The following is an 11648-nucleotide window of genomic DNA, read 5'->3' as shown; positions in this document are numbered from 1 at the left end:
CGTCGAAGGTTATAACTTAGAAAACATATTTCATGGATTGCTATGGCAAGGACGTCACACGTGTTATTCTGTTCCAAAACTGAAAAGAAATCCATATGTTTATATTGAAATATCTGCGCAAAATAACTTACATGCTGGTGGAAATGTGGGAAGAGACCCAGCTTTTCTCGACGAATTTTCAAACTACCAAGTGGTGGACATAGATCCTTTTCGTAACCTAGACAGTTTGTTTGGAGAACAAACCAAGGCAATGCTCTTGTTGTAAAAGTCAGATGAATCGCAACGCGAACAAACCTTTGGGTCTGTAAATATCTCGTTTTAAACAATCGATCCTGAAATATTTGACAGAAACTATCAGTATCAGTATCATTCGTCAGTACAATGGTCTGATCCAATTTAAAGTTCTTTCACTGACTGACTTCCTCAATCCTGCGTTACCTCATCATATCAACGGAAAACTGATTTTTTTCCATTGTTTCGTATATGTGCTGAAACGTGCAATCAACACGAATTACGTCGTCACGATGATCAAGAAGGCGCATATGTGTGGCATTGTTTCATATTCTAGATTGTGAATACCAGCTGCTTAATGTATACGAAATTTAGCACTTTCCTACATTGCAATGGATCGAAGATTCAAGAAATAAAATATAAAGCAAGTCTACTTCGTACGAGAAGAATTTATCATTGTGAAGTACGAAGAGGTCATAGAGGTTGTTAAACTTATCGATTATTCCAATATAACAGCAAACGATGGTTTAATGTTTTACCCTGTTTTGGAACCGTGAAGTGACCGCATACATTACTATGAGACCAAAAGTCTGTATGTACATCCATCAACAGGAAAGTTATATCAAAGACGACTTTTAGGAGCATTGATTAAAGAATCCATAATGTTCTGAGTTTTGACACTGAACAATCGTTCCAGTCAAGTTGTAAATGTTGACGTGTTGAAATGATCTTTAAAGACAGGTCAAGATAAACACTTTCGCTTTGAAGATCTTTAAACTATACAAGACTGTACGTTAATATGATCGCCAAATTGTTAGTAAATCCTTTGAGAAAGTGTATCAGAAGGCCTGCAAGAAATAGTGCGACATCCTTATCGCAATACCTTACGGTACGTGTCCGACCCTGCAGAATAAGAACGAAAGTTCCAAAAGAGAAGCATCATCTTGTGCAAAGAATGATGTCTTCTACACAGAAAAGATAAGGTGTATCCTACCAAGAATAAGATGAATTTGAATGTGATGATATGCTAGACGACGAGAATGTTGCTGTCCCCTGAGACAAAATTAATACACGGTCTTATTTCAGTCTCAAAAGTTATGTAGTCACTTGGCAGTCACCAGATATTATAACTATTGCGACTTACCGTTCGCAGCATAAAGTCATGTGAAACGAATCGTTCCAGAATGACTTCCGTCTTTTTAAAGAGAATCACACGTGAGATTAAAATGAACGTTTCCTGTGAATCTATTTGGTTATTATGATTTCGACAGTCGATTGAATACGTTCAAAGATATACGGTCAAAACATCTTCAAGTTGCCAATCTCGACTCTTTTTAATTAAAACACGCTATTTGTACATGGGAGGTGGCAATGAATAGAATTTCAATTGTGTCGAGAAGCTTCACAAATGTGAAGATACAAACAAAGCCTACGAAGTACATTTTTCTGCTCTCAGTGCGATCACTACATTGAATTTATCAGCTGCCACGATAGCACTTAGGACTCTTCGTCGTGGATAGTTTAGAAGAGCGCGTACAGAATCTACCCTAGGGGCTGAGAGAATGCAGTTACCACTATTTTGTACATATTCAAGAGAAACATAAACACTATTATCAACGTCCTAGAGTTTAAATCATTAGTTCTGATTGCTATAAGAATGATGATTATCCTTACCAATGGTTTGACAGTGATGCACTCCTTATATGGATATGGATGCTACGACTTGGTGCACGAAATTCCGTTCGCTGCCAATGAAATGATTAATACTTACAGGATTATAAAGTGTTTTAGGATGAACTCAGTTCGACTCATTTATTAAACATCAAGAATCACGACAACAAACGCTTTGTCTACACGAAAGAGGCATTGTGTTGAAAAGTCATGCAGTTTGTGATATATGTCTATCCCTGTGCAAAGAGGATATTGTTCATATGTCATTATTATCAAAAACGTTGTGTTGATAGTGATTTACACCAAAAGACGTTACAATGGAGTGACGTAAATCACTGGAAAAGTTATGGATACGAAGATTTAAGAAGAGGCATAGTTTACTTTCGAACAGTAGCGAATGAATGTTTGCAGGGATATCCACAACGAAGACTATGACAATAAAACCCAGACGATTGACGGTGATATGGACAAAAGAAAGAGAAGAAAAAATGAACTTTATTTTAAATCTTTGTGACGACAAGTCGTAAGGCATAATCTTTTTTATCCCTTGAACGTACTCATTGATTGTTCAGGTAAAATCGAATTTATCAACCCTTTGATCGGACGCAGTCATCTTTTGTTTGATCGATATCTACATTGTATGGTGTTACAAAGAGTGGCAATCGATTTAATTGTAACTGAAAAAGACCAACGAGAACACATTTTTGGATCAGTAGGTAGGTGGATAGGTCAGTGGAGCTATTTTCCCTTTCAAAATAAACAGAGAAGCAAACTAAATCTTCTGTCAGTTGTCCTACTTGGAACAGATCATTACTCCCCTCTCGTTATGTCAGATATCGTTGTATCGGAATTCAAACAGATACCTAAGGCTATCTGGTCAAGCTAAACATGGCAGACCATAAACAGACCTAGTTTCATAAGATTAATGTACTTCCTAACGGCTATTTAATCACTCACTCGCATTAACATCACACGAGACATAACAATTCTGTTCTCGTCTCAAGCTACACAAATGAATGAATGAAATTCATTATACGGCTTGACTACGTTATTTTCAGCGAATCCACACATTCAAGTCTTTATCATACTTGAAATCATCTAAGATCGGAGAATTCATACGGATTCTCGTAACTCATATCAACTAATGTAATGCATGAAATTCTTAGATTCCTATAAAAATCAAGACGACAAATTCAAACCATTCGTCAAACTTATATAAAGAAGATCATTGTATGAATTCAGATAGATGAACTCAACATAGTATTACTCAAGCAAATTGATCTACGGATTTAAACAAATAAATTCATGCAAATATAAGCAAATAAATTCAAACAAATCATTATACTGGTATCAACGAATTACATGAGATTGACGCAAATACATGGTGCTTTCAAGCTTTGTTCTCTTCTATCTCCAGAATTGTGTCCGTCGACTTTTCAGACATCCGGTCCCTTGGATAAATGTTTTACTAAAGAGTTTCTTCCAAATTCAATCATGGAGTCTTTTATATTATCACTCGTGCATGAAAAATGCAGACTGACTAGATTTTTCGATGAGGGCAATTTTAAAGCTAGGAAATTACGTATGGGAAACACGCCCCTTATTTAGCGTAACCAATCAGGATTAAATATATCTACCGCCTTTCATAACTAAGCGCCAAAATTGCGGTCAGCCTGACTTCTAGATTTCCAAATAATTGATTCTGGTCAATTTCAAAATCTGACAGATCCGACATAAAATCGAAGTTAACTTTCCCTTTTTTAGTCGGTCTGACGGTTGAATAAACGATCGCTTAATTAAGAATCACTTCCTCTCCCGACATGGACATTATAAATCATTGCAGTATAGCGATCTATTAAGCACCTGTCCCCATAAATCTAATTAAGTGTTCTCTGGCCCAAGTTAGTGCTCTTCATAGATCGACATAAATTGCCTTCCTTACACTACGAAACACGCAAAACAGAAAGACCTGATGAATATGCAAGAAAGAGAGGCAAGTTTGATAAATACACCGAATGCACCAAAATGGTACCGAGTCTTAGAAACAAACTATATACTGCACGTGCGAAACCTGCAGTTCAACTTGCGATTAGGTATGCGGGTAACCAAGTTTCAATGAGTGCATGAATTTCGCCAGCAAGCTTGGAGAACTCCGTATGCTCAGATAAGTACGAACCTATGCACAAAGGTCATCAATAAATTTGAAAAGGACTTTTCCAAACTCATGGTCAATTCACCGTTTGGTAAAACCATGGAGAATCTGCGCAAACTAATTCGAGTTGATCTAGTCTGTGATAATAGAGAGCAGAACAAACTTCGAAGGCTCGTCGCCTTACCGGCTTTTGTGTCCAGACAAATCTTTGATGGTCGACTTGTTGCCGTTCACAGTAAAACAAAACTATATAATCTAATAATCTACGTGTACGCGCACATGGCTCAGCAATGCTTGGTGAATGAGTTTGATACCAGCGATTATCTTAAAGAACATTTGCTGAGTAGTGACGTCAATAAAAAGATGGTTGTCAAGTTCAAAGATGAATGAAATCAATCGAAGAGCATGGGGGACTGCGACCTAAAATGTACTCGATTGCAGTCGGACCACAGCTCGGGCAAAAACATCATAAAAGCCAAAGATGTATCAAAAGTGATTATGCAGAGTTCAAGTTAAAAGTGAAAAACAGACAACGCTCACATATGGTCTTAATTGTCATGGTGGGTAGAGAGGAGCACGGGGGGAAAGGTTGAAACGTGGGCCAGTGGGGATAAACCCCCAGTTACGTACTACTTATGTAGATTGCCCGAGAAAAGGGGGGAAATAAATCTGGAAGAAAATTTCAGTCTGTTAGTTTGTTTCCAATCACAAGAACTATTCTTCTTCAATTCTACCGAGACAATTGTAAACTGCAGAATAGCGTTAACAGCAAATACATTCTGCCCTGAGGGGTGTGAGTTCCGATAGTCAAAGAGGTTCCTCTATCCTCCATAAAGGATCTTTCTGGCATGTGCGTGTTTTCCCATGCCTATTGAAAACTTTAATTCCAAGATCCTAACCAACGATAAAATGACATTTACAATCTTTAATCTCCATCTTTGCTGGCATGTTAATGCTACAACGAGACCCTAAAATTTTCAGTTCGTTTTATTCATTCGGAACACTTACTATAACTTGCTAGACTAACCCAGCATCCTGCCGTCATGCGCCATATTTTCAAACAATGTTGACGGTGAATAATCTAGTATCCAGGATTTCAAGCTTGTATTAACGAGACCAACAAGTCACTTTAAATTTAAAATACTTCAGACCACATTCAGTGACCTTCCTCTGCAAAAGAGTGCACTGTAAACCACTTTTAACACATACTATTTCTAGCACATTACCGTTTATCAACCTTGATTGAAACATATCTCCTAAGAAACTTTCTTATGAAGCACTTGACGATTTAGACGAAGAGCCATCATGATAAATACAATCAAACACTTTTAGGCTGATCAATTTAAAACTATTTTTGACAGAGGTTATCCTGCAATAGAGGTCTTTCAATTCAAACGAATTAACAAACTTCTTTCAAAATGTCACTAACAAGACAATAGTAGACAGTACTGCGATCTCAGACCCATTCGATCCTCGTGTTTTATAACTAGACCTTTAATTTATAGCCACTATATGAGCTGAACGTGATCACGCAATAACGATAGCTGTTTTAAGCAAAACATCCTTTCCCTAGAGGTTGTGTACCTGAATTTTATACTTGCCATAATTACTTTGTAATTTATACATATTCAGCTTTGATATTCTGACTTAGCATCTCCGATACCCATCTAGTTCAATCTGGTCTGGTGTGAACATGCCAGCTTATATCTTTGCGTCACGCATGCCCAGATTTATTTTTATTTTCTTGTTCCATATAATAACTTATTAGCAACATAGAAATTCCATTTGTTTATTTGTGTTGCAAATTCCTTGTTTCCAATATGTTTATTTAACCACAAATACTAGCCAGAGTCAGAATGACTCTCCTATGATCGTTCCTGCTGGAATGGTAATTTTTTTATTACTGAATTATTTTCAAAAATTAGATGCGCAGTGTAAACCATCGTTTTGGGTTTAAATGACGAGGACAAAAAAAACCCCACCTCACACAGACACTTGAGCAATAAAGATGTGTCAAATGTATTATTTATGATTATTAAAAATTTTATTTGCATTTAGCCAATTGGCCGTCAGCAAGTAGTACATATACCTTATGTGTGTTACAGAAATTGTACATTAAATAGATATAATAAAACAAATCTGTAGCATGCAAAAATATTTAATCAATGATATATCTATATACTTATGGATACATATACTCGTTGCCATGCACACTTGTACATCTATATATAACACATACAGATTATATATATATATATATATATATATATATATATATATATATATATATATATATATATATATATATATATATATATATATATATGTATGTATGTGTGTGTGTGTGTGTGTGTGTGTGTGTGTGTGTGTGTGATATGCATTTTTAATTTAACAATTTTAGTCATAATGTTACGATGTCTGCAGTGTGGCAATTTTTGTGATGTCTAGCACTGAGGAATAATGCCGTAGACATGTGGCATCATGTGCCACCAAGTCACATTATCCTGACACCAGTTTAAATTTAGATTTGTATTTGTGATTTTGAATCGAAACAAGTGCGTATAGCTGAATTGTTTGCCTTCTTTATAGTTGAAGTCTGATTTATACACACGTCCAAGTTTATAGTTTGGACTACGAAAGATTCAGTAATAATCTGCCCCAAGAAGATATTAGAGAAAGCCTTTTCGTTGTTGACGATAGTGCGCAAGCTCGCACATGAACTAACTTCGTTACACATTAAAATCTTTCAGAAGAAGGACAGTGCGAGATTACGTACATGAATCTGCCTACGATAAAAATAATTGGGCTGCATTAAAAATCTCACGTTTCTAGCCATTTAATGCATACGACATTTAACTAATTTTAACTTCAGCAATAAAAGTTCTAACCTAAAAAAGACTATATTATATCCGACACCATGGTGGTATGTAAAAGATTAGAATAAATTCATAAACATTCAATATATAAACAGTTTCCTCACATGATACGAATAGAAAGAACAAAGTTATACATTTTCTTACAACTCTGAAGCTGAAGATTGCTTCCTGAAAGTGGACAGCCTTCCTGACTAGTCTCACCTTTAAATATTTTTTTCTTCACTTATCTCACTAGCCACTACCGCTTATAAGTACTAGTAAAACAGTGTAATATCTGGGATATAATTTTAATGTTACGCTAATTTACATAAAATAACAGATGGTAATATGGCTCATTCATTTGTAGGTCGTTATTAATAGATACGCAGAATCATCTGTCAACATGAAGCCAATTAGTCGAGATATTAAAACAAAATTCAAGCTTTGATTCCACTAGACATAGTTATGCAAACTGTTGTCCTTCCAATGCATTTTTTGTAGTTGTTGTTTATGTTGTCTAGATTGTTGTAATTGCCTTTGAAAAAGACTCGGTTAGGGACTAAGGCGAGCAAACTAGTGAAAAACTAGTTTTGCACGCTTAGTTTTTCAGTTCATTGAATTTATTTAAATCAATCCCTGACACAAGCGATCCCTTGTTGTATCAAATGCACTTAAAAGGCATGTTATTTGTTATATAATTTGTAGAGAGAGAGAGAGAGCACTACCAGAAAACTCGGGGTAAAGGACCTTTTTGTGTAGGCTTCAGTGAGTGAACAGATGCCACCATTTCGAAATATCCAAGCCATACATTGTGTGTAACGCTGTACGCAGCAACGCCACCCATCTACATATATGTCCATTCTAAAGTGTCTTTCGCGCACACTGATAAGTCGCTCCTACCTCCCTTGAAGACATCATAGATTTGTCCAAATCTGCTGTACATTATCAGTTTGTATACATATGTGGCCACATCAATTGGTTAAGCACTAACCGAAATTTCTCAAGGCACAAGAGTCAGTGCCAAAACAAGCTTTTGTTTAACGTTTAACTTGACGAAATTTGGTATGAATATTTTACTGAAGAGATCTACTTCATGGACTGTTAGTAATGATTTGCTGTAAGGATTAAAGGACTTGAAATCCCAGCTCACATCTCTCGCAGTTATCTCGTATTTTGCATGAGATTGCAAACATCGAGACTAGTTAGTGAAACCTTGTATTAGCTGTGGTAAAGACAATGGGTGTCCCTGTAAAACAGGTCACGAAATTAGTAAGCAAAGCACAACATCAGCTCAGGTATCTATGCGCAGTCACACTTCCGCAACAACTCACCTCAGTGGCAGATTTCATTACAGAACTAAAACTATTTCAACATCAATTTCAAGAAGTCATTTTATAAGTTCCGACTACAATAATTTCATTTTTAAGTGAATTTATTCCACATTTTTGCAACAAAGAAAACAACATGTTGAACCACAGAAGGATGTTGAGCAAAAGCAGCGGCTGCTGGAAACATGGAATGTCGCTTTTGGAGTCATTTAAACCAGCTTCAGGATGGCATAATACAGAGATGAGTTTATACAAAGCTAATTCTGCGGGTATTCATAACCCTGCCAAATTGAAAGAAACGACGGTTATTTCAAAACTTGAGACATCCAACAACAAAGAGCCGACAATACGACAAATAGACTTTACAAATTATGATTTTCGGAATGCTTTCGGTTTCCGGTCGACGGGAGAGATTTTCAGATCATATTTAGTGTTCACATTGTGCTCCTACTCCAGCCTCGTAAACAACAGTATGAAGGTGAGTTGTAGGGAGGAAGCGAGGGTGGAATGGAGGGACGGACAGGCGCATGCATGCACGCACCCCCGTACGTATGTATGTATGTATATATGTATGTATGTATGTATGTATGTATGAACGTATGTGTGTATGTCGGTGTGTGGGTGTAATATTCATTGTAGTATTCATTGTTGTGACCTGTGTGATAATGTAATCGAACTAAGCTGTCTCCATGAAAAAATATCTTACTTTTATCATCTAATTAGATCGGAATTTCATTTGACTTTATTCCAGTATAAACATGAAATTCTTTCCTGGAGAAATTACGTCCAATACTTGACAGATTCCTCTATGAAAACATTGTCGAAATCGCGATGATCACCCTGATATATATATATATTTTAGTGTATTTTTAGAAAAATGTATCCATACGCGATGTATTACGATTGAGAAGGCGACACTAATAACTGATAACACACACACACACACACACACACACACACACACACACAGAGTGTAGCTGCACATACATCGAAGAAATTAAATAATATCAATGGGCTCGATGGTTTGTCTTTGTATTAATTATTTTCACAATATAGAAAAAGGAATTAATGAGGCTTAAAACCTGCAAACCTCACATATGCCCATGCTCGTGTTGGGACTTACTGCGATAGAAGTTTGGACTAATAACATTTTTCAGTCTAAAGCAAGTTCAAGTTAAATAAGATCTCATTAGATTAATTTTCCTCCAATCGCGCGCGCGCGCGCGCGTGTGTGTGTGTGTGTGTGTGTGTGTGTGTGTTGAAGCAGCAGTAATTTCAAACCATATTTATTTGAGAAACTTTGTCAAATGCAATTATAAACTTATGATTTGGGGAATTCAGTAGAAAGTATAAACTTAGTAGCTTATTATTACATATATTCCATACTGAAAAACTTCTGCTGTATAATGTGTGCTCTACCAATTTTGATTGGTTATTTATTGGTATATAACCGTTAACTGTTATGAGTTAGAGAACATTCGAGTCCGACAGCAGACTCCATCGTTGCGCGATCAAATTCTTTGTTAGTAGTATGATTTTCATTTAGTTCCTTGCTTGGTGTGTACATGATAATGAAACTCAGTACCCATTACTTGTGCATGATTTATCCAATAATGTGCTGAACCAATAAAAACATCTTTTGGATACACAATGATTACAATGTCTCACAAACAGAGAATAGGACGACTCACGGGTTCTTCTGATTACTAAAACAAACTTTACCCAAGCGTAAAAACGATGTACATTACTTAGCACAGAATGATAAGTCATAAATCCTTCACATTCTGCAGCCTCTACAGTGTATTGCAAAGTATATTGCCCTAGAGAAGCTAAAATGATGAGAACAGAAATGGTTCACAAGAGTACAGTCTTATTTAGATTCTGATAAATGTTGACAACATTTATAAATTGTTGAAAAGAGATGACCGCCATTGACAAATCTACTAAAATAAAAACGACATCGCAAGACATTTCGGAATGAAGTTTTTTATATTTTCACTAAAATTTACATAATGTTGACAGAAAATAGACAAGAAATTACTAATGCATATAAATGACACCGCTCCGATGGCCTGGTGTTAGAGCGTCCTCCTCGGATACGGGAGGTCGCGGATTCGAACCCCGGCCGAGTCATAACAAAGCTTATAAAATGGTACTAACAGATGCCTCGATAGGGGCTCAGCAGTAAGAGGCTAGTGCTAGGACTGGTCGGCCTAGGGTCATGATAATGTGATTGGGTGGGACATTATGATACATGCCTGCGGCATGATGCCCCAGTGCTAGACATCACTATAAACTGCCACACTGTAGTCATTGTATGGACATGACTGAAATTTTTCAAAGCTACGTTAAAAATCCAAATTGCACACGCAGATGCATATAAATAGCATTACTTCTTCTTTTCTACATCTGAAAATTTACATTTATATGTCAAATACATAGGTAATTGTCCAACAAAGTGTATTTCTCAACTACATTATGTTTATCGATAACGTTGTGAATTAATTGGCAATTACAATAATTTTATAGTATTCTTATTATGCTGAAGGTCATAAAATATTTTACAATATATTTTCGGCATGCCTTGCTAAGCCAAGATTATTGAGCTGTTTTGACTTTCTATTGCAAAGTGATGAATTCTAAATTTCCCAGTGATCAAGTCTAATTGCAATGCATCATTATTTAATTAAATCTCAATTCCAGGATTAAATAAACAGGACAAATAGGGGAGCTTGCACACTTATGTATACTGGTATCATCTAAAGGGGTGGCAAACATTTTTACCTTTGTCTTTCCGGTTTTTTTTTTATTTATTTATTTCCAGTTTGTCATTTTAGCTTCTGTTGTTATTTGATTGGTAATATCTCTCTCCATCAACAAAAGTATATATTTTCTGTCCGTGTTCCTTGCTATTATTCTCTATGTATCCATGTGTCTGTCCCTGCTCCTTACTAACACTGTGTATGTATCGATGTGTCTGTCCCTGCTCCTTACTAACACTGTGTATGTATCGATGTGTCTGTCCCTGCTCCTTACTAACACTGTGTATGTATCGATGTGTCTGTCCCTGCTCCTTACTAACACTGTGTATGTATCGATGTCTCTGTCCCTGCTCCTTACTAACACTGTGTATGTATCGATGTCTCTGTCCCTGCTCCTCACTAACACTGTGTATGTATTGATGTGTCTGTCCCTGCTCCTTACTAACACTGTATGTATCCATGTGTCTGTCCCTGCTCCTTACTAACACTGTGTATGTATCGATGTGTCTGTCCCTGCTCCTTACTAACATTGTGTATGTTTCCATGTGTCTGTCCCTGCTCCTTACTAACACTGTGTATGTATCGATGTGTCTGTCCCTGCTCCTTACTAACGCTGTGTATGTATCGATGTGTCTGTCCGTGTTCCTTG

The 11648-nt window shown here is 36.5% G+C and overlaps 1 protein-coding gene across 1 annotated transcript in view; it reads left to right on the top strand.

The window, feature by feature from the left end:
- Positions 1-8211: 8211 nt before the first annotated feature.
- LOC149796133 (hydroxyproline dehydrogenase-like) overlaps positions 8212-11648 on the top strand; it is a 59002-nt gene continuing 55565 nt past the window's right edge. Inside the window, exon 1 of the mRNA XM_089964199.1 lies at positions 8212-8715. Within this exon, the coding sequence (XP_089820325.1) occupies positions 8374-8715 (342 nt within the window). The 5' untranslated portion in view covers positions 8212-8373. The remainder of the gene's footprint in view (positions 8716-11648) is intronic.

The sequence above is a fragment of the Sinohyriopsis cumingii genome, chromosome 7 (genome assembly GCF_028554795.1).
Source record: "Sinohyriopsis cumingii isolate HCF-2022 chromosome 7, ASM2855479v2, whole genome shotgun sequence".
Taxonomy (NCBI): Eukaryota; Metazoa; Mollusca; class Bivalvia; order Unionida; family Unionidae; genus Sinohyriopsis; species Sinohyriopsis cumingii.
This window is presented reverse-complemented; position numbering and strand designations above follow the sequence as displayed.